At 36.6% G+C, this 27,526-nt stretch overlaps 2 protein-coding genes across 16 annotated transcripts in view; one reads left to right on the forward strand and one right to left on the reverse strand.

Annotated features, from left to right (window-relative positions):
* CCDC88A (coiled-coil domain containing 88A) overlaps nucleotides 1-14,078 on the forward strand; it is a 155,218-nt gene extending 141,140 nt beyond the window's left edge. For 4 of the 15 annotated variants that reach the window (XM_043982300.1, XM_043982304.1, XM_043982308.1 and 1 more), the window contains 5 exons: nucleotides 215-295; nucleotides 3,096-3,364; nucleotides 4,922-5,384; nucleotides 9,987-10,088; nucleotides 10,779-14,078. In XM_043982300.1, coding sequence (XP_043838235.1) covers nucleotides 215-295; nucleotides 3,096-3,364; nucleotides 4,922-5,384; nucleotides 9,987-10,051 — 878 coding nt within the window. In that variant the 3' untranslated portion in view covers nucleotides 10,052-10,088; nucleotides 10,779-14,078. Of the gene's footprint in view, nucleotides 1-21; nucleotides 296-3,095; nucleotides 3,365-4,921; nucleotides 7,028-9,986; nucleotides 10,089-10,778 lie in introns of those variants that run through there. The other 11 variants (XM_043982301.1, XM_043982306.1, XM_043982302.1 and 8 more) reach the window with 8 other exon arrangements.
* A 9,521-nt stretch (nucleotides 14,079-23,599) lies between these two features.
* LOC122742890 (prolyl-tRNA synthetase associated domain-containing protein 1) lies at nucleotides 23,600-26,532 on the reverse strand. The gene is made up of 2 exons (XM_043987465.1): nucleotides 26,415-26,532; nucleotides 23,600-24,067 (listed from the first exon to the last, which is right to left on the reverse strand). The coding sequence occupies exons 1-2, from the start codon at nucleotides 26,496-26,498 to the stop codon at nucleotides 23,642-23,644; spliced, it is 510 nt and encodes a 169-aa protein (XP_043843400.1). The 5' UTR covers nucleotides 26,499-26,532; the 3' UTR covers nucleotides 23,600-23,641.
* Between the last annotated feature and the right edge of the window lie 994 nt (nucleotides 26,533-27,526).

Here is a 27,526-nt window from a genome sequence, read left to right on the forward strand (position 1 = left end):
TAAATTTTTCTATTCTAATAGTGCTCTTTTCTGAAGTGTGTCCTCTCGAACAGCCTGGAAATTCCTTCTCTTTCTAATCTGAAAGAATCAATCTTTTGTTACATTGGGCATGCTCAAGCCTGTGAAATCATGCATTATTGCTACCTCAGAGCATTCAGGAACATCTGATGGGTTGGACATCTTATGTTGTCTCCTGATTTTTTTTTTTATTTAGCTTCTAGGCCGGCCAGCCTTGATAGTGGTAGAACATCCACTAGTAATAGCAATAATAATGCTTCACTCCATGATGTCAAAGGTATGCAATAGGGAAATAACATTAATGTGCTCCATCCATTCCTGTTATTTGAATGGGATTTAGAATGATATGTCTTTGATATGATGAAATGATGAAGCTGTGTGTGAAATCTATTGAAAATATTTTTTAATTTGAACATTTTAAGAAATGTGTAAAGACTTTTTACACACATAAGTATATGACTTTTCGAAACCTATAGCAAATGTAAAGAGGGAATCAGTTGGAATTTTAATATCCATTTTTTATCATCACAGAATCAAGTTTGTAGTAAAAATATTTATATAAGTTCTTAGATACAAACACTAGACTTGGTCTTCAACTTGGAAAGAGGTGTCTGATTTTTAATGCTTAGTGTATATTGTTAGTGTATTAAAATCTCGTATATAAAGTACTTTCTAAAAGTACATTTAAGTAATTGAATTAAAATTTGAATATTTGAATATTTTGAATATCCTAAAAAATACCAATTAATCAAAACACTTGGCTATCTTCTTTAATGTATAAATAGTAAAGTATCCTTTAAATTATTTGGAAAGAACATTATGTGTGTGTGTGTGTGTTAATGTAGAAATGTAAGTCTAAAAGTGTAAATTACATGAATAATTTTAAATGAAATATTACATCAAAATGTAATATTGCCTGAAAAAAGAATATTTTGAAACTTTTTTCTATTAAACTTTGGTGTTCATTTGAGAGTCGTACTTCATTTCACAGTGAGGGTTAGAAAAACTTGACTTATGCTTTTTATATTGGAGCTTTACATCACACTAATGGGGCATCTGGGTGGCACAGTGGACAGAGCACTGGCCACGAAGTCAGGAGGACCTGAGTTCAAATCTCAACTCAAACAGTTACTAGCTGTGTGACCCTGGGCAAACATCTGGGGCCATCTCCAGTCGTCCTGATCTATATCTTGCCTCTGAACTCAGATGGCTCTGGAAGAGAGAGTGAGCTTGGTGGCCTTGCACAGCCCTCCCTCACTTAAATCCAATTCAGTGCAAGGCATGACATCACTCTGATGTCATGTTCCTCTTCCAGAACAAAGGACAAACAGGAATAACATCACACTGATATAAAATTAACCTTGCTCTTTATATAACAAGAAATTTGAAAAGAAGTCTTTTTTTACAAATGATTGGGTTTCTATGGATTGTATTTAGTGGTCTTTATTTGCCCAGGTTATTTGTTTTCAAAAACTCCACCTTTTAAGCTAATTTATAAGATTTTACTCAGTTTGAACTAGAGTTTCTTCCCATTATCCACTTTGGAAATAGTGTTTCCTTTATTTTAGTCCACTTATATAGAAATATGCAGTCTGATAAGAACTAACAGTTTCCAAAGGTATTTGACCCAAGAAATATCAAATTGAGTAACAACTTAGAGGGTGTAGGGTTATTCAGTATCTTTTCAGTTACTGCAGTTAAATATGTGCACACCAATATAGAACTCAATCAGTTATGTATAATAAAAGCCAATTTTTAAAAGCACTTTTAAGTTTTTTAAGGTAAACATTTTTTTGTTTTGAAATGTCTAATGTCAGGGGCACCTAGGTGGCACAGTGGATGAAGCACTGGCCCTGGATTCAGGAGTACCTGAGTTCAAATCTAGCCTCAGACACTTGACACTTACTAGCTGTGTGACCCTCAGCCAGTCACTTGACCCCCATTGCCCTGCAAAAAAAAAACAAAAACAAAACAAAACAAAAGAAATGTCTAATGTCACCTTATATTTCTATAACATTTTACAGATTACATGGTATTTTCATAAAAATATCAACATATAAAACCCCACAAAGTATATAAGCAGATATTGTTATTCCCACATTCTCATCTTTATATAGAAGGAAACAAGTTTGAGGAGGCCTTACTTATTTGCACAGGGTCACACATATAACTTAAAGGGCAAAATTAAGATCAGAACCCAGGTTTTCTGAGGTCTTTCCTTATTGTTCTTTAATTATTGGAGGTATCAGTTCTCCAATTTATTTTACTTTATAAACATACTGTTTAGGTTTCTGATATTCTTATTTTCTAGGAGGTACAGTGGATAGAGTGCTGGGCCTAGAATCAGGAAGACCTGAGTTCAAATCCAGCCTCAGGCACATATTAGCTATGTGACCCTGGGCAAGTCACTTAGCCCTGTTTGCCTCAGTTTCCTCATCTGTAAAATGAGCTGGAGAAGGAAATGGCAAACCACTCCAGTATCTTTCCAAGAAAACCCCACATGGGGTCAGGAAGAGTTGGACATAACTGAACAACATAATTTATATAAGAGCAGAGGAACCTTACTAAATGAAAAGATGAACCTGTCGGTTTTCAAAGAAGAAAAATTATTTTTATTTAAATGCAGAAAATTAGAATAAAATGTCAGCAACTAGAATTGTCAGCAATTAGAATTGGCTTCTAATATTCCTCAAAACATTTTAAGTACTTGTTCCTATATTTTTGTTTGTATTCCCAGTATTTAACATAGTGCTTTCCACACAGTAATTCCTTACTGAATGGTTTTTCTGTGATTTATTCATAAATACTTATAAGTGAAGCTTATAATTTTTCCTGTGTGGATTAAATTATGAACTATTTTTAAATTATTCATGTAAATTTTAATTAAAACAATAAAGCCACAGGCTACTGGCATCTTTAAAATGTTGGTAGCATGTTTTCAGAACCATTTCTGAAATAAAATTTGAGGGTAAGTATAGCTATGTTTAAAATGAGGACCCAGACAAATAAATAATATTTTAATGGCTTCTGTCTTATTTCTGTTAAAGAGCTTTTAATAATACTATTTGCTCCAAAAGCAGGTGCAGTTAATAGTCAAAGCAGACCACAAAGCCACAGCAGTGGAGAATTTAGCCTACTTCAAGAACATGAGGCATGGTCCAGTAGTAGCAGCAGTCCAATCCAGTACTTGAAACGATATACCAGATCAAGTCCTGTACTCCAACATAAAATGCCTGAAACATTGGATAGCCGAACACATCACAAGATGAAAACTGGTTCCCCTGGGAGTGAAGTAGTTACTCTACAGCAGTTTTTAGAAGAAAGCAACAAGCTTACCTCAATACAGGTAAGGTACAAAGAAAAGATTTTTAAAGATGTTAGCAATTTCGTTACGCTAGTATAGGGAAAAAAACAACAACAACTTACTTTTGAAGGGGCACAGTAAAAATTATTTTTATATTCGAAGATTTTCCATTTTACCTTATAGTTGAGTGATTGAAAGGAGTTTTTAAAACTTAAAATTTCACAGCCAGTTCTATATATGTGTGTATGTATTATGTATATGTGTATGCATGTATGTATATAAGTATGTATATGTAAACCCTTTTTGTGAGGAGGGTGTAGGTATAATTGTGAACAAAAATGGTTTATGCTAATATATATGATCCACGTAATGCAAAAGATGACAATATAAGACATCCTTTGGCATCATACTGCCTATTATATATTGGTGTGCCTAAGGTCACATGACAATGGCAAGCAGTGACAAAACTGACAAACTGAGAAGCAGTTAATTACCATATTTTAATAAAGCATGGCCCTCTAATTTCATTCATATAAATTAAATTACTAGTGAAGTTTATAAGTGAAATATTGGGGGCAGCTAGGTGGCACAGTGGATAAAGCACCGGCCCTGGATTCAAGAGGACCTGAGTTCAAATCCAACCTCAGACAATTGACAAATACTAGCTGTGTGACCCTGGGCAAGTCACTTAACCCTCATTGCCTCACAAAAAAACCCAACAACAACCCAAAAAAAAAACCCAACAAACCAACAAAAAAACCCCAAACAGCCCAATAAGTGTCATATTGACAGTTCCTAAGTAAGTTGAAGTCTGAGGTACTAAGGCTTAAATGACTTATGTGCATAAGAGTCCAATTCTTCTTGACAGAAGAGTTTGTATTTTGTAATAGGGAAATTATAATGGGGAACAAGGGAGTGACATGACCAGAACTTTGCTTAGGAGTATTAAAGTAGGCTATATTATAGAGGAATTGGAGAGGAACTAGACTAGAGGCAGAGAGGGCAATTAGAAGGGTATTGTTGGGGGCAGCTAGGTGGCACAGTGGATAGAGCACCGGCCCTGGAGTCAGGAGTACCTGAGTTCAAATCTGGCCTCAGACACTTAACACTTACTAGCTGTGTGACCCTGGGCAAGTCACTTAACCCCAATTGCCTCACTAAAAAAAAAAACTTTGTGATATGTTGTTCCCATTTTACAGATGCAGAAAAATTAGGCTTAGATAGGTGAAGTGATTTGCCCTTAGGCAGCAATTAATATCAGAGTCTAGTAGCAGAAGTAGGTCTTAAAAATTCAGATCAGTGCCTTTCAGTCCTCTGCACTTTACATTACATACAAAATATTCACACTTTGCATTTATATATAAATACATATTTGACATAAAAACATCAATGAAAATATTGATTTGTAATTAAATGCAGTAATATATTAAAAAGTAGGGGGCAGCTAGGTGGCACAGTGGATAAAGCACTGGCCCTGGATTCAGGAAGACCTGAGTTCAAATCCGGCCTCAGCCACTTGATACTTAGAAAAAAAACAAAAACAAAAAGTAGTACAGAGTTAACCATTGATCTGTATTGATTTTATTGTTGTTGTTACAGATGAAGTCTTCAAGCCAAGAAAATCTTTTAGATGAAGTAATGAAAAGTTTATCTGTCTCTCCTGACTTTATGGGAAGAGAAAAGGCAGTTAGCTGTGGTCTTGTTAGGTCAATAAGTGGAAAAACCACAGCCGATTTCTCTGATGGACGGTCAGCAAAGACTGAACAGTTTGTAAGGCCTAGTCCTCAAAAGACAGAAGATTCTTACTTCATTAGTTCTCCAGGAAAATCTACATCAAGCACTCAAGGAAAGGTCAAGTTAGTAAAAGAAACCTTTATATTACAACGACAATCAAAAGATAGTAATCCTTATGCTACCTTACCTCGTGCAAGCAGTGTGATCTCTACAGCTGAGGGGACCACGCGAAGGACAAGCATTCATGACTTTTTATCCAAGGACAGTAGACAGCCTGTGTCAATTGATCCATCACCAACTACAGCTGATAACATCCCATCAACATCTAGTGAGTACTGTGTACATCAACAGCCCCCTAATTTAGTTCACAGTTCCATAAATATTATAGATTCCCATTCACAAAGTGATTTAACCACTGCTATGCATTCAGCCTATGCTGTGTCTACCTCTGCTCAGACTAGAAATTCAAGAATTGAAAGGTCAAATTTTCATGACAAAACCTTTTCAACCATTAATGTGTTTAGTGATACAGTGGGAATATCAGCTAGTGAAAGTACAGGACCCTTTTCTGTTACTCATATAACCCAGCCATTTTTATCCCTGAATACTGAATTAGTTAGTAACATTAGTGGGATGCCCCAAAGAGCAGCCATCCAAACTAATGATCAGACATTTGTCTCATCATTTAAAGCTGTAGAGAAAGCTAATGAACAACCTTCTGAGAACCAGAAGTCTATTAATAGTAACCCACAGTCTTCTTTAAATAGCAGTGAAATTACTACTCTTTCATATCTTGGTGAGACAGAACCCCCATTATTGGTCTCTGAAGATAATCAAACTGTTTGGTATGAGTATGGTTGTGTATGATAAAAAAACACAAAATTTGAAATGTATGTCATCTCATGTGCTTTGTGTGATCTATTACCTAATTTAGGAAGCTTTCTACTGAAAAGCCTTTTGTGGTTAGGTTTACGTTTTATTTTTGAATGGTGGTATCGTGTTCAGCATGTGTATGAATGTAAAATTGTAACCACACCAAAGTTTGCATGAAATATTAATTGCACTGTATATTTTTGCATGCCTTTGTCAGCCTTAACAATCCAAGCTTAATGTTTCATATTTTTGTTTGTCATATGACAAAAATATTTTGTTACTTTTGTTTTACCTAAAGCATGTTAAAGAAATTGCATGCCATGTTATGAGGAAGGAATGAACCTCTGAACTAAATTTCAGCAAAAAAAAAATTGCTTCTAAATTGTGTTCTTTTTTGTTTCATTATTTATATATACTTTATACAACTAAGTCAGAAGATTCATTTTCTCTTTTATTGTAGAATACATATATTTTCATCTTGCACATGTATAGTACTAATGAGAGAAACATGTAGGGAGATTTCCAAGCCTTTTACTAGTTATTTATGGTATATGTCTTGTCATTTTCCTCTTTGTGCAAATTACAGTTAATTCAGATAACCAGTTTGCATTGCAAATATGAAACAAGATCCATATTTATAAACATTGTTCATATTTAAGGCATTGTTAACACTCAGACATGAATGAGTTTTTGAGTGCTCAATAAAATTAATTGTAACTAGGAACTTAATTATTTTCCTACTCTGTTTTTCAGTCCTCTCTGGTGTATTGAAGTACTCAATACTATTATATCTATTTAGGATGAATTTTTCCATAGAATCATACAGCATAATAACTTTCTTTACTTTTTAATATAGCATAATAGTGATGATAAACAATCATAACATTGTGGTGGAATTCTTATTTGTACTAATATTTAAAACCATCTAAATTAGAAAATGGAGGATAAGAAATCTATATAATATTAGTTCTATGATTGATATTTGAAATAAAATATTTGTTAGTGAAAGTGAAGATTTTGAAAATTTTTCAATATTTCTGCTTAAACCTCTAAAACTATAATTAAGAGCTTTTAAAATTACTTTGTGCACAGTATGATTTCTTATATTTGTTTAAATATATGCTAGCAAACTTTGTGGAATTTTTTTTTTTTAGTAGAAAGAGTTTGAGAAAAATTATTTGATAAGGCCAATAACTCAGGTACAACAGGTCTTCAAAAGTAGAGCCAATCAAATTTGATTTCTTGTTCTTATTTTAATAGATTTAATTTATTTTATTTTAATAAATTTATTTTTTTAATATTCATCACTTCCCAATGACTTCCCTCACAGAATAGAATGTTCTGTTATAACAAAGATGTAATGGTTAAAAAAACTCAAATCATACCTTGGTCATATCTGACAAACTATGTGTGCCTCCATCCACATCTGTAGTCAAACACCTCTTTGCCAAGAAAAGGGACAGTATGTTTAACCATCCTTCCTCTGAAGTCAAATTTGGTCACTTCCCAGTATTGTTTTCTTTTACATTATTATTGTTATCTTTTCAATTCTTCCTTTTGTCTCTTCTTACTTCACTTGAGACAAACTTTCCCAAGTTTCATTGAATTCTGCATATTCGCTATTTATTGGAGCACAATACCTCATTACATTAAAACACCAGTTTGTTTAGTTGGTTCCCAGTTGATGAGCAATTTCCAGTTTTTTGCCATTTTGAAAAGTAACGCCATAACTAGTTTTGTATATATGGGACCTTTACCAAGTTATTAAAACTATAAGATTGCAACTTTGATCTGGTTCCTTTCAGAAAACAATTTGAACTTTAGATCTGCCTTATCTGCTTTGTCAGTTGATTATGGCGAAAAGCAATTTAATCTGGTGCCTAGAAAAAAATGTTTTGAAGTGAGACTTTATGGTAGAAAATTATTAGAGAAAAATAAATTCTAGACATCCTTTGCTTAATAAGCATATTTTAGATATTAGTCTTTCTATATTCATAGGACAGTAATTGAAAGGACTAGGCCATTCCCAATCATGTTTTTGGCTTCCTATATGTTTGTTTCATAACCACTTATCCCTAAAAAAAGTTTTGCTGCAGATGTAATCTAGAGGGATAATGAGTACCTCTCTTATCTTACCCTTCCTTCCCAACACATTTTCTACCTGAGGAATAACAATCTATTTTTCCTTGCTATTTGTATAACACCATCTCAGTATTTTCAATGTTCAGTGCCATTAGTACTATAAACTAAAAAAAAAGCAAGTTCAACCCATGCAACTTGAATAAACAAAAAAAAAATGCTTTTATACACATAGATGTCTCTAAATTTATGAAAAACATACTATAATACCTATTTTTGTAGCTTTGTCATAATTGATATAAATTTAGATATGAGTCTACTCAGAATCTTTGCCTTAAAAGTTTTAAGATATTAACTTAAATACAAAGAACATAATATATTACTAACTAATCCATTGGCAAATTAAACTTTTAAAAAATCAACATCTCCATAAATAGCTGAATCTGATTCACTTTATTCATTTGCATTCATTTAGTAGCCTAATTTATTTTTTAATGTCCTATTACAAAAGTAATAATGTCAAAATATGCACAGTAGTCTATTTTAAAAAGTAATGCGGGGCAGCTAGGTGGCACAGTGGATAAAGCACTGGCCCTGGATTCAGGAGTACCTGAGTTCAAATCTGGCCTCAGACACTTGACACTCACTAGCTGTGTGACCCTGGGCAAGTCACTTAACTCCCAGTTGTCCCACCAAAAAAACCCCAAACAAACAACAGCAAAAAAAGTAATGGCACTGGGGGCAGCTAAGTGACGCAGTGGATAAAGCACCGGCCCTGGATTCAGGAGTACCTGAGTTCAAATTCGACCTCAGAAACTTGATACTTACACTGTGTGACTCTGAGCAAGTTACTTAACTCTCATTGCCCTGAAAAAAAAAAATAAAAGAAAAAGTAATGGCACTTCAGATATTGTCCAGTGCCACTATTAAAATATTCATTTTGTCAAGCAGGGCTTTATTAGCCTACTCAGGTTTGAATTATATGAGCACTCCTGGATTATCATGGTATGCATGTGTATTTAACCATTACAAAAATATTTAGAAACTTATCTAAAGGAAGATTTTACTTCTTACATATAAATCTTGAGGAGCCATTTTATATAATTATAGGTATGTACTTTGTGTATGTGTGTATATGTATGTGTGTATATATGTAATATTCTCAGATTATATATTCACACGCAAATATTATATATAATTAATGGTAATACATCCATCAGTCTTTTGAAATTGAATATTGAAGACAGAACTTCTCTCAGAGAACATCAGCCCTTGTAACGACAATCAAAAGCTTGACCCAAAACACTAAAAATTTTGTACCTCTATATTTTCCTGTGTTACTGAATTATTACATTTTTAGAGCTCTACCTCTTCATTCTACAGGTGAGGAATTTGAGGCATCATTTCCACAAGCCTTTTTGGGATCTTGCAGTCATTGTATTAAACATTCTTGGTCCAAGGCAAATTTGAGATGTTGTTTGCTATGAGCAATTATACTTTTCCATTATAAGGTTTTCTTGAATTCCTATTTTTATTAGTAAAGAAATAAATATTGCATTGTGCATGTTTTATCTATTGCATGCAAGAATTATTTTCTGCTTTACAACAACACAACCATTCAAGTGAATAAATGTAATACTTAAACCGATTAGTCATTAAAAAGTTGAAAATGTAAATTTATTTGGTAATAATTATATTCTTTTTCAATTAAAAAAGAAAAGAAAGAACCATTAATTCAGATGAATACCTCAAAAAAAACGCTAGGCAGTTATATGTGTGTGTTTGTATACATATGTGTGTATATATCTATATATGTATAGATATTTACACACACACACATACATATATATGTATATATACATACATTTTTTTCTTTTCCCTCTTCAGTGGAATTTTCTTTTAGTTTATCATTTCCATGAACTGTGATATGCTTTAATCCTTGACTAATTAAATAACATGAAATGCTTTTTTCCTGCAGATGTGGACACTATACAAGAAAGCAGGAATTCAAAAAGCAGGTCTAGGGAGCAACAAAGCTCCTAATTCTATTACCCCCACTACATGAGATGTGGGCCAAGTGGTGAGTTTCCTGCCCAAAATGTAAATGAGATTAATCTCATTATAAAAAAACAAAACAAAACTAACAGCATTAAATGTGAGAGTAAGTGCACATTGCATTAACAGATGTAAATATTGCTTGCTTAATTAATTGATTTTCTCTCTTTACTATTAAAGTTACACTATATTGCTGTCACTTGTTTTGCCTGCCGGGCAGGGAGCCAAAAAGCCTTCCTTAAAAGTACTTGTTTAGATGGAGAGGGGGGAAGAAAGGAAAAGTAGTCTGCAAAATAACATTTTCTTTATATAAATTTAGCCTTGCTATTTAATAACTTTCCATAATTATTTACTTAAATCAATAATTTTTTAAAATCAGCTTCTGAAAATTTAAAAATATATATATAAATATAAAAAGTTGTAATTGAGTTCCTTTTTCTTTCAACCAGAGGGGAAAAGATGTTTTCAAAAATAAAGTACAATTATTGGAGGAACAAATCAGTAATTTTGCTAAAATAGTATTTGTTTTGAAGGTTTGATATTTTTAAGCTCTTCTAGGAAAAAATGTGTCTGAAATTCTGTCACTTTCTTATCCCTATTAAAATGTCTGATGCATGCTGCTAGTTCTTCAGTACCTATTCTGTATTTTAAATCTCTTGAAACTTTTAAGCTTTTCTCACATTTTCTTTCTTCTTTCTACCTTTCAACTAAACAGAGAGAGAAAGTGTCCTTCAGTATCTCAATATGAAGCCTTTATTTCTGAAGTAACAAGACAGCCAACTGTAGAAGTCATTTAAAACAAACAAACAAATTTTAAGGGAACTTTTAACAATCCTTCGTGAGTAGAGCAGGCAAGAAATGCAAACCTTCATTCTTTCCTTCCTTGAATCAAGGAGCACTACCGGAATCAACTGCCAAAATTTTTAGAAGGTCTTAGGACTTATATAGCACTTTGAACTGTTAAGATCTACTGAATAAAGGACAGTTCTCCTCTCCCTGAGAACCAAGTATTTTATTGTTTCAAGAATTACTCCAAGAACAATCTACTTTCATCATTTGTTCATAAATTTAGCCATTGATTGCTTAATGCTTCTGCTAATTAGCCCAAATCTAGCCATTTATATTTAGTTCTGTAAATCTGAATTAATGCTCTTGTATTTTGTGGATTGTACTATATATCCAGGTACAAAAAAAAAAGAATTTGGCATGTCACTGCCTCTTTTTGGTTGGCGGACTGCATGATGTTACTCTTTTTAAAATCCTTCTAATTATTTTGGTGCATACTACAAGAAAAATTAAGTTTATGAGAAGACATGTCTGAGAACTCTATAATAAAATAGGAGTTATTAAAAATTAGTACTGAAATTCATATGCTTTCCATGTTCACCATTTTCATGATTAAGGAACACTAAGCAAACATTTGTGGATGTGGATGTAAGCCAGTTAATGATTGATTTTCTGGAACTTTAAAAAATAAGGTGGCTTCCCCTCTCCCAGCTCCACACTCCTTACTCCCTCAGCAAATGGCATTCCCAGGATAAAGCTGTCTTACTCTAAATATTTTAACTCATTTTCTTTCTTTGATATTGAGGTTTTGGTTTTTGTTCTTTTTACATGAGAGCTGACTATTGCTTAAGAGGTTTTCTTATGGCAAAAAATAATGTAAATAATTTCATATGATCTGCATTTTGCCAGGAACCCATTTAATTATTGAGAATCATTTATTAATAATACTTTTTTGTTCTTTGTAACCTTACATTAAAATTGATAACTATTATTGGTACTTTTGAAATATTTGTATGCATTTGTTACCCTAAACATTTGCAAGAAGCACAAAAGAATAAATTTAGTTAACCAAGGGAAATATGTGTGGACTTTGTAGTAATTCCCATTTTATATTAATATCAGTTTTATTTTCTTAATACAGAAATGAAAATGCCTATTAATGGGAATTGATTATTCAACCTCAGTCTGCATTTATAGAGTTTCTTAATATTCATACAAGTTTAAAATGGGAAATAATTTTTTTAATGTTAGCAGTTTACTTCTTAGGCTCTCAGTACCAGCTATAAAATGTTTTTGAGATATTTCCATATTTGATGTATTTCTGTATGTGGTTTATGAACTGTTTGTTTCATTGCTAATCTAGCAGTCATACAAAGAGTCTTTTTTTGTTGTGTGATTGCCACTAATGATATTGTACTTACATATTGTTTACTCTGAGAAAACTCAGACTCCAATATACAGAGACAGCGTGATGTTTTAATTAAAAAAAAATAGGGTAATTTGGGTCTATCCTTAATGCCACTTTTACTTGGTTTTGATTTTTCCATTCCTTAAATAAATCTTATTTGCTACCATATGATGTTGTAAAGTTAAAACAACTCTGACACCCATGGATGAAAGGTGCTATGTAAACATAAAGAATTGTTCTAACACATGAAACTGCACAGAAGACATGTTTCAAATCTATTTGTGGGCTTTCAAAACATTGTTTTTACATCATTAGGTGACCAAAATCTTTAATGGCTTCTTAGACTAAGAGATTAAATGAGCAATGGGTAGCACCCTAATTTAAAGAAACTTACATATAAAAAATATATAAATTTCATTACAAGAAATTTGAAAAAAAAAGTAAAAATCATGTTAAAGTTAAATATATTCAATTAAGAGATAGCATCTACTTTGCAAATAGCACATGTCCTGGGGCATTTCTGAAATTTGCCATTTTGTAACTTAGAGGTGGCCCAACGAAGGGGTCCAAGAATCATAGATTGATTTTCCTGCAATATTAATATTCTGAAAAAGGGATCCTTCTGAGTTATTTAAGGAGCATAGTGCAACCTTAGAAGTGGAAAGAACTTAAGGGCAGTCCAAATAGTGCCATTCTTAGTAGGCTGGGAATTTAACCTAAAAGAAGTAGCCTGGGAGGAAGCAACCAAGGGGAAACATCAATATGGTCACAATATAGTTTTAACTTCTTTGTTCCCTCTTTAGAAAAGGAAAAGTGAAGCTTATTGGAGATAAGTTAGAAAAAAATTCCCATTTTTTCCCTAAAATGGTTTCAAGAGGAAACCTTACTAGGTTGACACATTTTTTGTCTCATACAATCTTCTTCCTCAGTCAAATTGCAAATCTACTCTACTAGAATCTGAAATAACATTTTTTTCCCCTCTATCCTGCTTGTTCAGTATTGCGGTCTCACCTGAATCAACAGCTCAGTCCCTAGAAAAAAAATAGTTCATATGTAGGATAATAGTCTCATTTCTGGTAGACACAGAAGATTCTACTAGGTAGCGCTTCACTTAGAAGCATATGTGGAAGTTTTTGGTCCAAGTATTTGGGTTGGTAATTACCAAAGAGTTAAGTGAAACAGGTTTCTATGTAGCACCTTTCATGCCAGGACATGGTAAAACCCTCTTTAAAATTTACTCTGCTCATTATTGAATTGCAGCCACTTCTCATGGCCCATACTTTGTTAGCTAATACTTTGTTAGGAGTGAAAAATGTGTTGCAAAAACAAACAAAAGAAAACAAACTGAAAATACATTGGGAAGCATGTGTAATAAAATGACTTAAATTTTATGTTGCTTCTTATGAAAAGATGTTTCTTTTCTGGCTACATTTAATCCCAAATTGTATTTTTCTTTCTTTAATCCTTCTTTGGAACTAATAATAATGCAGGTTCAAAAAAGGAGCCCATTTATCAGATATAAACCTTTCTGTATATGTTTAGATAGTTTGACAGTAATGGAAATGCCTTAAAAGGAATGTTTATGGGTAAAATGGCACTTACAACAACCTTTAACAAAAATTTATTTAAATTTGTCTTTTCTTTATCAAGGGCTCTCTTTTTAAATGTTTGCCATTGTACTTATAATTGTTATTATTAAATACCAAATCAAATAATACAGATTCTGTAACATTTCATTTAAAACACACTGTTGGGAATTTGGGGTTGTGGTAAATGATTCAATCATTTGATGAAACCTGAACACTATGGAAATCAATCTTGTTGTTCTCTTTCTTAATTTTCTTCATATTCATTTCTTGAAATTTTAGTTTTTGACCTAAGTATTCTTTTAAAATTTGATTGTTAATTTGAAGTTCTGTTATCTATTTTGACTGAACAGACTCAAGGTCTAAGTGGATTTTTATAATTAGTAATCATCATTAAAAACAAATTAATTTTAGTTGTGTGGCAATTTGGAACAAAAAGTGGCATTTTAATCCCTCAGTAGCTAATAATAGCTTTTAACATGATTAAGGAAAGATTTCAAAAATATTTTATGTTAAAAACATCTCTCTTTAGTTTATGAAATCATTCAATTCTCACATTTGGAATGGATCTTAGTGGTCATTTATTCCAACTTAAAGCCTAAATCCTTTCTACAACATCCCCAACAAATAGTCATCTATCCTCCATTTGAGAAATCTTCAGAGAGAAAGAATTCCCATTTTAGATGGCTCTGATTGTCATATTTTGTCTACATAAGTTTCTTTATAATGGCCACTCATTGATCCTGGTTCCACCCTCTGGAGTCAAATAAAACAAGCCTAGGGGCAGCTAGGTGGTGTGATGGATAGAGCACTGGACCAGGATTCAGGAGGACCTGAGTTCAAATTCGGCTTCAGATACTTGCCATTTATTAGCTGTGTGACCCTGGGCAAGTCACTTAACCCTCATTACCCCGAAAAAAAAATTAATTAATTAGTTAATTAAATAAATAACTGGGGCAAAACACTTGCAACAATGAGTATATTGAAAGTGCCCAGAAGCCATCTCAACCTACGAGCTCTTACCTGCTTTGTTAAGTGGATATGTGTTAGCCAAGGGAAATAAAAGTTTAGAGTATGAGCTCATTTGTAAAAACCTTATGTTAATGTAAGTAGTATTGCCCGACGATATTTCACAAAGAAATTTGGTAAATATGAACTTTAAGAGAACTTGGCGGGGGGGCAGCTAGGTGGCACAGTAGATAAAGCACCAACCCTGGATTCAGGAGGACCTGAGTTCAAATGCAGCCTCAGACACTTGACACTTACTTGCTGTGTGACCCTGGGCAAGTTACTTAACCCTCATTGCCCTGCAAAAAAAAAAAGAGAGAGAGAGAGAGAGAACCTGGCAAAAGCCTCACCAAAAAACAAAACAAAACAAAAAACCCAATCCTAATCCTTTTACATGACAGCTTTTCAGATTCTTAAAAACAGTTGCCATATAACCCATAAGTCTTTTTTCTTTTTCAGCCTAAATACTGAAATCCTTCAACTAATGTTGATTTTGAATCACCTCACCATATTGATAATTTTCCTATGGAGGTACTCCATCTAAACAATGGACCTTCATAAAATTATTTCTCAGGCTTTTTGTGACCCTTTGAGGGGTTTTCTTGGCAAAGATACTGGGATGGTTTGCCATTTCCTTCTCCAGCTCATTTTACTGATGAGGAAACTGAAGCAAATAGGGTTAAGTGACATGTCCAGGGTCACACAACTAGTAAGTATTGGAGACTAGATTTGAACTCAGGAACATGAGTTTTCCTGACTTCAGGCCCAACGTGGTATCCACTGCACCATCTTAACTGCTCTACTCTAATATAGCATTAGCTTTTTTTAAAATCATAGAATCATTAGAGCTAAAAGAGATTAGTATAACTCCCACATTTTATATAAATGATAGGACTGAGTATCAAAGATGTTAAATTATTTGCCTGGGTCCTCTTATCCCAAATCCAATATGTTATTGTTGTTGTTGTTGCTATATTGCTCTGAGCTGCCTCCTTGAAGGCAGGGATTCTGTCATTCAGGGTCTTTCTGGTGCCTGGGCACTTGGTAAGCTTTTCATTTAATAATAATAATAGTATTTTCATTGAATACTTTTGACTAATCACTGTGGTTTCTATATTTTACCATTGCAGTCTGAGTGGAGCTGAATTATATTCTACCAGCAATTAATAGTTCAGCCCAGTTCAGACTTCAATGACCTATCTAGGATTCTGTAAGGCAAAAACCTACCTTAATTGGGGTGAAGGGTGGTGGTGGACCAGTCCTGTGATTTCCTTGGTGTGGAGAACAAATGGTGAGAAAATTCCCTAAGCCAGTGCAGATAGACAAGTGCTTTTCAATTTAATTTTAGAGTTGCCCGAGGCACTATTCATTGATATTTTTTTTTAAGTCGCACAGAGGTAGAACTTAGACTAGATTTTGCAGTCTCTGAGTATAGCTCTCTCCAATAGTCCACAATACCAGTCCCTAAAAAGTTCAGAGGAAAATAGACTGGAGCACCATAGAAAAAGCTAATGTCTCAGGGGTGGCTGTTGTGTCCCACAATTTGAATAAGATAAAATTAAGGCTAATAGACTAGAAGTCTTCTCCCCAATATTCCTTGATTTCCTTATGTGTTTTCTCTATCAGTTGTTTTAATAATCCCATCCAATATCCTAGATGAGACTGCTTACCTGTCCATATCTTACCATATCTTTGTAATGAGGATAAGATCTTATATTCATGGCTAAATGTTCCCTCAGGAGAACCCTTATTTTAAACATGATTTATTAGCAAAACAAGAAAACATGGAACACATTACAAGAACTAATAACACCATCTATATCCCTGAACTCATCAGTCAGGCTAAGGTTAAGATTTAATAGGACTCATAAGAAATCAAGTGACATCAACTAACTTCGTTTTCTCTACAACTAGTTTTGAGGTGCTGTTCAATAAGGAGATGCTAATCTGGGCTGTTGCTGATTTGTGCAGTATGTGCTACAAGTTAAAACTGCTTCTGAACATGTTTGGTAGATTGAAACTTCATCTTGCCTCTGTTACCAGAAGGGTTATTCCATATTCCCAAGTACCAAAAAGTGCAAATAGAAGTCAGCTCTATATGTCTGATTTCTTTGTATGTCAAAATAAATCCTAGCAAGTCTCTGAGACTACAGCTTTCGATCCCAGTTAAAGTATTATGGCATTCAATTTGGTGATGGGATAAACCAGTGGTATAGTTATTCAGACAGATGGAAATGGATGTAGGAGCACTAGTTCTAATGTTTGAATGTGCACTCAGTGTTCAAATCCTTAAACAATTTATGTATGAGAAAAGTTTGATACAATTGTTCTTCAGAGATCCATGCTTAAACTCTGTATTGTAACAGAAAGTGTACTAAACTTGGAATCAAGGGATCTATCTACTCTTTGAATCCTCATTCTGCTACTTAATAGCTTAAGCAAGCTATTACTCTTAAGATATAACTCTAAGGGATTGAATTAGAAGATATTTGCTAAGGGGGCAGCTACGTGGCACAGTGGACAGAGCACCGACCCTGGATTCAGGAGGACCTGAGATCAAATCTGGCCTCAGACTTGACACTATCTGTATGACCCTGGGCAAGTCACTTAACCCTCATTGCCCTGCAAAAAAAAAAAAAAGTTATCTGATATTCCAGTTCTGATCCTAAATTTCTTTAATTTAATCTTTGGGAGGGGTATGGTGGTTGGAGAACATGTAAAGAGAAGATGAGCTCATCTCTACTGCTTCTCTTGGGTTTGGCTCCCCCCCCCTCCCCATATAATTATTAACCATTAATACTTTTGCTTTAGGGGCAGCTAGGTGGTACAGTGGATAGAGCACCAGCCCTGAAATCAGGAGGACCTGAGTTCAAATCCAACCTCAGACACTTAACACTTACTAGCTGTGTGACCCTGGGCAAGCCACTTAACCCCAATTGCCTCACTTTAAAAAAAAAAACAAAAAGCTTTTGCTTTAAAATATCAGCTTTTTATATTTGGTCTCAGAACATCATTTTGGGTAACTTTGTTTTTCATTTAAACACCCAAAAGAGTATTTTTATATGCACAATGGAAAACAAAAGGAGGAAAATATAAATTAATTTCATATTTTTCTCTCAAAAATGATCGAGGGAGGGGCGGCTGGGTGGCACAGTGGATGGGGCGCCGGCCCTAGATTCAGGAAGACCTGAGTTCGGATCCGGCCTCAGACACTTGACACTTACTGGCTGTGTGACCTTGGGCAAGTCGCTTAACCCCAATTGCCTCACTAAAAACAAAAACAAACAAAAAAATGATGGGGTAGTTAGGTGGATACAATAATGGGCCTGAAGTCAGGAAGACCTGATTTCAAATCTGGCCTCAGACACTCGGATACTAACCGCATGACCCTGGATTTAACCTCAGTTTCCTCATCTGTAAAATATGGATGATAATAGCACCATTTTCCAGTATTGTAAGGACCAGATGAGATCGTTATAAAGCGTTTAGCATAATGCCTGGTACAGAGTAAGCACTATATAAGTTTCTTGTCTCATACCCTATTTATGAGAAATATCAAGTTCTACCTCCTCCCTCCTTTTTACACTAATGTATATTCTTCTTTTTAGTCACTCTTCTCTTAAAACCACCAAAATGATTTTCTTAAGATACATGTCCAACTGTGTCACCTCCTTCTCAATACATTCCAGTGGCTCCCCATCATCTCCAGGAGCAAATAGAAACTTCTGTTCAGCATTCAAAACCCTTTCCTAACTTACATCCCCCACCTTCACTTCTTAACAGTCTGCCACCTTCTTCAGGCCAAGTATTCTTTTGATCCAGTGACACTACCCTCCTGGCTGTTCTGCAAAAAAAGACACTTCATCCCTTGGCTCCCAGTGTTTTTGTCTGGCTATCCCCCATTCCTGGAATGCTTTTCCTCATCTCAATATCCTGGTTGAAGCTTCCCAGACTCCCTTCAAATCCTGACTAAAATTATTTTTTCTACAGGAAGCCTTTCCAAGTACCTCTTAATACCAAATACCTTTCTACTGTTGATTATTTTTTATTTATCCTATGGATAGCTTGTTTGTATGTATTAGTTGTTTTCTCCCTTTAGATTGTGAGCTCCTTCAGGGCAAGGACTATCTTCTGCCCTTCTTTGTTTCCCCAGGGCCTAGCACAGTGCCTGAAACAAAGTAGGCATTTAATAAATATTCACTGACTGACTAATCTTTAGAAGAAAACCACCCTATCCCCAGGTCTGCTGTTTTTCTTATTTAATACACTCAATACTTTTTTTTTTTTTTAGTGAGGCAATTGGGGTTAAGTGACTTGCCCAGAGTCACATAGCTACTAAGTGTTAAGTGTCTGAGGCCGAATTGGAACTCAGGTCCTCCTGAATCCAGGGCCAGTTCTCTATCCACTGTGCCACCTAGCTGCCCCCACTCAATACCTTTTGAAATTAATACCCTCTGAAGACATCCGGGTTTGGAAGGAACATTTGTTTCTTCCCCTACTAGAATGTCGGCTCCACAGCATCATTCAGTCTTTTCCATTGTTAAAATAAATTTTGCTTCTCTGGACTCATGTTTATATTTCAAAGTCCCTACATAATTCTGTTCTTCTTGTCAGAAATGTTTGACTCCGTAGGATATTGCAGGATATTATTCTTGGTTGTAAACTTCAAGCTCTCCTCTTATTTATGGTAGTAGCTGCTATATACTGTGGGAACCTGATTGATTACTTGGTACTTAAACTATTCCTTTATAGATATTTGTAGGGATTTGTTTGTTTGTTTGTTTTGGTTGATGTGGGAGCTGTGGGTTTTGGCTATGACATTCCTTTTACTTTGGAGCTTCTTAAAGTAGGTGATCAGTGGGTTCTATCTTCACTTTTTTTTCTTTTTCAGAAAGCCCATGATTTTTAAATTGTCTTCCCTTCACCTGTTTTTCAGGTCATTTGATTTTTATATCAGATATCTTAAATTATCTTCTATTTTTTTCTTTTTAAAAATATTCTAATATTTCTTGCTATCTCATGGAGTCATTAATTTTTTTAGTCAGTATTTTCTTTGATTTACTCATCTCTCCAGCTTTAGTTCTTGAACTGGAGCTTTATGCTGGGACTAATCTCTAACCTCTGCTAAACTACTGGATGGAGTAGTTGGCCTTCCTTGGTTCCCAGGATCAAGCCCCACTTTGATCTACAGGACCTTCAATAACATCTCAGGATCAGGGGGCAGCTAGGTGGCGCAGTTGAGAGAGCACCGGCCCTAAAGTCAGGAGTACCTGAGTTCAAATCCGGCCTCAGACACTTAACACTTACTAGCTGTGTGACCCTGGGCAAGTCATTTAACCCCAATTGCCTCACTAAAAAAATTAAAAAAAAATAAAAAAAACAAAAACAAAACATCTCAGGATCAGGACAGAGTGCTAAGGACCTCCAAGTGCTGCCATGCCACTGACCACTGCTGCTCCCTAGGGCTTCCAAAGTCCCCACTTTTCTGAGTACCCTGACCAGAGCAGGGTCTCTGAAGGTCCCTCCGTTTTCCCGCCTCTAGACACAGAGCTCTTCAAGCTACATATATTTCTAGCCTGGAAAGCTGCTGACGACTGGCTTTGTTGGCAGCTCCCTTTCCTATTGCCCATGGGATTCTGGCTTGCTTTAGTATGCAATTCTGTGGTGGAAGAAATTGCTTTTACTATAGTTTTCTTTCTCAATCATGATTTGGTCTGGCATGAATATAGTATTTTTGCTGGAGTAGAAGTATGTGGAACCTGGGCAGTTTGCCTCAATTTAGGCAGCCATATGGGCTAAAAAGCTAGGAAACTCATTTTTATAGGGGAAAAAAAAAGGTAACATTTGTCCCCCTGACTTTTATCTCCCCACCTGGAACAGTATCTTCTAAAACCAGAGCAAAGACCTTGAACTCCTCCTCAGGTTCTCCAGGGAGCCAGGTTCAGGGGAAGTTAATCTACTCATCTTTGGAGTTCCAACTCTATGTCACAAACCAGTTGATTGGGGACTTAGGTGTGTATTTAAGACTAGCCCATTGGGCAGCTAGATGGTGAAGTGGATAGAGCACCTGAGTTTACTTAACACTTACTGGCTGTGTGACCCTGGGCAAGTCACTTAACCCCAATTGCCCCACAAAAAAAAAAAAAAAAAAGACACGCCCATTTAGCCTGCTCTTTCTACTCCTGGCCCAGGACACCAGACCCTGCTTCAACTTCATGTCCTATCAGAGCAATTTATCAGACAAATCCATCATACCATCTCTCCCCAACCCCTTAACAGGAAAAAAACCAAAAACTACTGTACCATCTTTCTCCAACTCCTTCACAGAACAAAACTCCCTTTCCTGGTCACCACTATTATGTATGTGCTAATACATCCTCATGGATGTATTATAATACCCATCCTCATGGATGGGTGTTTCTTGAGGAAAAGGGACTATTTTAAAATACTTGTAACCCCAAAGCTTAGTAAAGTGCATGGGCACACAGTTAACAAATACTTCTTTTGGGGCAGCTAGGTGGCACAGTGGACAGAGCACTGGCCCTGGGTTCAGGAGGACCTGAATTCAAATGTGGCCTCAGACACTTGACACTTACTAGCTGTGTGACCCTGGGCAAGTCACTTAGCTCCAATTGCCTCACCAAACAAACAAAAATACTTCTTTCGTTCATTACTTATTAACATTACATTTCCCTCTACCGCTATCCTCCAAAATTTAAGCTTTTTCTGGCTTTAGTTTTAGCTTACAGTCTGATAAGGTAATCAAGTAAATTAGTAAACTAACACTAAAATATAATAGTATGTATTTTATATATTTATATATGTATAATATAAAATTTTACTTTGCTGTTCTTTACTGTGGAACACATACATAGAGGAATTTTGACTGGGAGGATTGTATACATTGGGTTTTTTAAAAGATGAAAAAATCCAAGTGTGATCTTTTTTTTAGAAGTTATTTTAACAGAAGTAGCTAGGTGGCACAGTGGATAAAGCACTGGCCCTGGATTCGGGAGGATCTGAGTTCAAATCCAGCCTCAGACACTTGGCACTTACAAATGTGTGACCCCGGCCAAGTCACTTAACCGTCATTGCCCCGCCAAAAAAAAAAGAAAGAAATTATATCAATATATAAAGGAAAACTGGGAGCAATCTTTTCAAGAATGAAAAGTTATATTTTGAAGGGTGTCTGTCCTGGATTATAGGAAAAAGGGTGCTGTATGAGAACTGATCTAAACCTGTGACCGTTTAGCCTAGAGAAGATTTAGGGCACACATACTCTGAAATTTTGTAATTCTTAGATTGTCTTCAATTGTTTTAAGGGCTTTTTCCAGAAAGAAGGATTAGCTTTGTTGTTTCTCTTCTCACCCCTAAGCCCCTGCCAAATTCAAAACTAGGCAGTAAAAATTACAGAGGCAAATTTAGGCTCAATAGAAAACTTCCTAACAGAGCTATCTAAAAATGAAATGCACTGCCTTTGAAGATAATGGGTTCTATTTTTTTGTAAATTTTCAAGCAGGGAGGGGAATAAGTATTTATATACCTCTCATGTGCCAGGTACTGTGCTAAGAACTTGACAAATATCTCATCTGATCCTCAACCCTCACAGAGTTTTTATTATCCTCATTTTACAGTTGAGGAAATTGAGGCATATATATAAAGTGACTTGCCTAGGGTCACACTAGTAAGCTGGATTTGAACTCAACATTTTCCTGACTCCAGGCCTGGTGCAGTGATTAAACACCACACCACCTAGCAGAAGCTGACATAATTGCCTGATAATGAGCACTTAGTTTTTTTTCCATTTTCACTTGAGCTTCAAAAGAAGCCAATAAAATAGGTACTGAAGATAATATTAACCCCATTTTAAGGAAATTAAGGCTTAGAGAAGTGTGCCTGTCAACCACCAACCCCTTCACCCCTGTAAGTTTGGGTTTTGTTTTTTTTTTTTTTTTTGGTGAGGCAATTAGGGTTAAGTGACTTGCCCAGAGTCACACAGCTAGTAAGTGTCAAGTGTCTGAGGCTGGATTTGAACTTGTCCTCCTGAATCCAGGGCCAGTATTTTATCTATTGTGCCACCTAGCTGCCCCTTCTCCTAATTCTTAAAATTAAATAATTGTTATGAAGTCTTCTTGACTACTCACGCCTTGGCCTAGCATTTAAAGTATTCCATCAACTGGTTAGAGTGCCTTTCTTGTATTATTTAACATTACTTCTCTTCACATGCTCTGTTCTAGGCAAAGTAGGTTATTAGTTATATCCTGAACTCACCTTTACTAGAATATATCACCTTTCAGCATCTTTATTGCCCAGCATTCAGCTCAGGTGCCACATCTGTTTTCTAGCTTTCTCTGATCTCTTCCAAATAAAAGTATTGTCACACTTTCCTAGAGCACTTCAGGTCTTGCCCCTATCATATACCACCTAGTTATTATACTCTGTATACATGAGTGTTCCTCCCAGAACGAACTAAAGTTCTCTGGGGGGTCCTTTATATCTACTGTTTAGCTCCGGGCCTTGTATGTAGGAGGTTGGCGAATAACAGCAAATGACCTCCCAACTCTGGGATTTCATGATGCCTATGGACTAAAACAAAGGGTTTCCTTTTCAAGTCCCTTTGTCTCAAATGAACGCGTAAAAATTGTATTAAAAACAAGATTTCTCCAGATTGAACTTCAGGATACTATTTCTCATTTTTTCAACACTTTTGATAAATTTTAAACAAAGGAAATTTAAGCATTCTTGACAATTTACAAAGTGACATTTTATTAAAAATGTTGGCCCATTAGTTTAATCAAATTTTAATATTATAGGATCATGCCCCGTCTTCTTCACAAAGGTAAGAAAGTCACTGGGGCTCAAACCCATTGTGGCTGTGTTTGTCATTGGATGAAAGTACACTTTTTCATATCCACCTTCCAGAAAGGCAGAGTCCAGGACAAATTTCACATCTCCCTGGTCACAGAAGAGAGCCAGGGGTGTAGCACAGCCCTGACCAACTTGTAGTTTTTCTAGCATAGATGTTTCATCAGCAAATCTCAAATTTCCACTTCCAACACCAAGTTGCTTGGTCAGGTCATTCAAGTTAATCTTCCTATCATGAAGGACTGTTACCAGCCAATAATTCTTCTTCTTTTTGTCTTTGAGAAACAAGTTCTTACTGTGTGCTCCTTTCAAGTGTTGGATATGAGGCATCATTTCTTCAACTGTAAATACCTGTAAAGTAAGATGTTTTTTCAACACATGATTATACTTGGTAAAGAATAAAAACATGCTACTTACTGTGCAAAAAGAGTCAATAACAGGAATCCTTCAAAATTATGAATTTCATGCTTCCCTTTTTTAAACAGTGGCATATGTGGTTCAAGTCCTCCTTGCCACTGTGCTTCCTTCTCCATCACTACCACAACATCCTAACCAAGAACTCTTGTATGCCCAACCAAACGTGTATTAATTTTGCTCCCTAGTTCTCACATCATTCCAGATGAGCCAGGGCTCCCTCTTCTGTAGGCTTAGCCATTTGCCATCCTCAGTTTAGCATCCTCAATTTACTATCAACTTCAGCAGTCCCATGCCAACACTTAGAATAGAAATGAGATTCATCCACACTCGCCTACATGAATACATATAGAGGAGTCACACACTAGGAGAATGGAGAGAAGAAAAGTGAGAAGGTAAAAAAGGAGACAGATGAATTAAGTTGCTACTTTGTTTGAATTCACTGGGCTAGGGAAGTTAGATGTGACTAAATATGTGACTGGAAGTAAAAGAATTAGCAAGTGAGAGAGTTCAAAATAACCAAAGGATATATGCTCTCGGTGAAAGAAAAAAAAGGGAGCCACGGAGCCCGAGCTGGCCTCAGAATAATGAAGTCCTGAGTTCAAATTCTGTCTCAGACATATGCTGGTTGTGAACCACTAGACAAGTCATTTTAACCTGTGTACCAGGCAACTCTCTAAGATAGTTCTTTTTTTTTTGGTGAGGCAATTGGAGTTAAGTGACTTCCCTAGGGTCACACAGCTAGTAAGTGTTAAGTGTCTAAGGCCAGATTTGAACTCAGAGGGTCCTCCTGAATCCAGGGCTGATGCTCTATCCACTATGCCACCTAACTGCCCTGATGTTTTTTTTTTCCCTTTTTTTTTTTTTTTGCGGGGCAATGGGAGTTAAGTGACTTGCCCAGGGTCACACAGCTAGTAAGTGTCAAGTGTCTAAGGCCGGATTTGAACTCAGGTACTCCTGAATCCAGGGTTGGTGCTTTATCCACTGCGCCACCTCGCCTCGACCGCCCCCCCCCCATGGTTCTTAATCTTGATAGTGTCACTGAGTCTGTTTCAGAGTCTAGTGAAACCTATGAACTCCTCAGAATAATGTCTTTACATGAATAAAACAAAATATATAGAATTAAAGAGGAAACCAATTATGCTGAAATGCAGTCATCAAACTATTAAATCTAGGGCCCCCATGTTAAGCATCTGCCCCAAGACTAAGCTAAAGAGGACAAAATTAACATTTAATATTTCATGGCAAGTTATTTTTTGTGGCCCCATTTGGGTTTTTTGGAGGGAAAGGATACCAGACTGGTTTGCCATTTCCTTCTCCAGCTCACTTTGCAGATGAGAAAAGTGAGGCAAACAGGGTTAAGTGACCTGCCCAGGGACACACTGCTAGTGAGTGTCTGAAGCTAAATTTGAACTCAGGTCTTCCTGACACCAGGCCAGCAGTCTATCCACTTAGTTGCCACATAGAGCTCGGTCCTATGTATAGTCGACTGAAAGGAGAGTACAAGCGTGTGTTTCTTACCAAATCCAAAGAGTTTATGACTGTACTTTAGGATTATAAGAGCTGGACCGCACAGTGTGATTTTTACAGATAAGTGCCCCAGGAAGGAAGGCAGGGACTGGTTTTTGGCTCTTCCACAGCCCCACGGCTATGGTAGGGATTTCTGATCTGTCCAAGTCCTTTCACATGCGTAAAAGGGGAATACCTGCGGCCAGTAATTAGACTACTAAGGTAGCATCCTTCTCAAACACTCTTGAGCCTGCTTCCACACACACAGAGCTCTGCTCAATCAGGGCCTTGGCACAAAGGCCCTTTTCTCTTTGGACGCCGCCCAGCCCACAAAAAGGACAGCTAGGCGGTGCAGTGGATTGAGCGCAGGGCCTGCAGTCGGGTAGATCTGAGTTCAAACACAATGTCAGACAGCAGCCGTGTAGCCCTGGGCGAGTCACTGAACCCCGCTTGCCTCAGTTCCTCATCTGTAAAATGAGCTGGAGAAGGAAGTGGCGAACCACTCCAGTATCTGCCAAGGAAACCAGAAATGGACTCATGAAGAGTCGGACCCAACTGAAAACAGACTGAATACTGAAGGCGCATTTCGGGCTTGCTCTCTCCTCGATTCCAAAACAATTTAGGAAAAGCAACCCCAAATGTGTTCATCACGGGCCGATCAGGCAGCAGAGCAGCTCCCCTGCCCGCCCCGGACACCCCAGCTCTGTAGCCACCCTCGGGCTCGCCCCAGCCTCGCGCCCCGCTCCTCGCGCCGTCGGCGCCGCGGGAGCCTCACCTCGGGGTGATCCACGCTCACAGTCGGGATGGCTAGATCCCGGAGCTGCGCCTCCAGAGCCGCGCGGAGCTCGGGTCGCGCCATGACGCCTGCCGCCGTGGCTGCCTGGGCGGGGCGGGGGGGCGGGCCGGGTCGGGCAGCTTCCCCGCCCCGTCTCCTGGAACACTTCCTTGCTCTCTATGTAAGACTGACTCCTAAACTGATACTGATTGAACACAGACTGAAGCAAGCTAATTTTCACTTTCATTTTTAACTTTTATTTGAGTTCTCTTATACAAAATGACTAATGTAGTAATGGCTTACATAACTGCACATGTATAACCTATACCTGATTGCTTACCGCCTGGGGGGGGGGGGAAGGGAGGGAAGAAGGTATAGAATTTGGAACTCCGAACTTTAAATAAAAATGTTTATTAAAAAAAAAAAAAAAGACGAACCCTCCAGGAATTCGACATTGTCCAGGAAAACCCCACTCTCTCCAGAAGGCTAGGGTCCAGGAACTGCCTCCACTTGACCATGGAATTCCCTTTGCCGTGGCTACCATCTCTTGGATTGGCAGAAGAGATGCCACTGCCCCTGCACATCTGAGACTAGGAGCGCCCTTCTCTGACTGTGGATAACAGCGCCTGGAACTGCCCAAAGGCCACTCCTGCAGCTGAATTCATGCAAATTTTGTCCTAGGGGGAAGTATCTAACACATACATAGTAGAGTATCACCCTTAATAAATTCTTTATCTTCCTGTTTTTTCTTCTCTTTTTTTCTATATCACTCCTAAAAGGGGGGGAAAGGGTCAATTCTGCAATCAGCAAGCATTTAATTTTTTAAAATATTCTCCCCCAATTACATGTTTTGGGTTTTGGGGTTTTTTTTTTGGGGGGGGGGTTGCTTTTTTGTGGGCCAATGAGGGTTAAGTGACTTGCCCAGGGTCACACAGCTAGTAAATATCAAGTCTCAGAGGCATATTTGAACTCAGGTCCTCCTGAATCCATGGCTGGTGCTTTATCCACTGCGCCATCTAGCTGCCCCTTCCCCCAATTACATGTAAAAACAATTTTTAACATGGGGGGGGAGGGTTAAAGTTTTGAGTTCCAAATTCTATCCCTCTCTCCTT

Source organism: Dromiciops gliroides, chromosome 2 (genome assembly GCF_019393635.1).
Source record: "Dromiciops gliroides isolate mDroGli1 chromosome 2, mDroGli1.pri, whole genome shotgun sequence".
NCBI classification, from domain to species: Eukaryota; Metazoa; Chordata; class Mammalia; order Microbiotheria; family Microbiotheriidae; genus Dromiciops; species Dromiciops gliroides.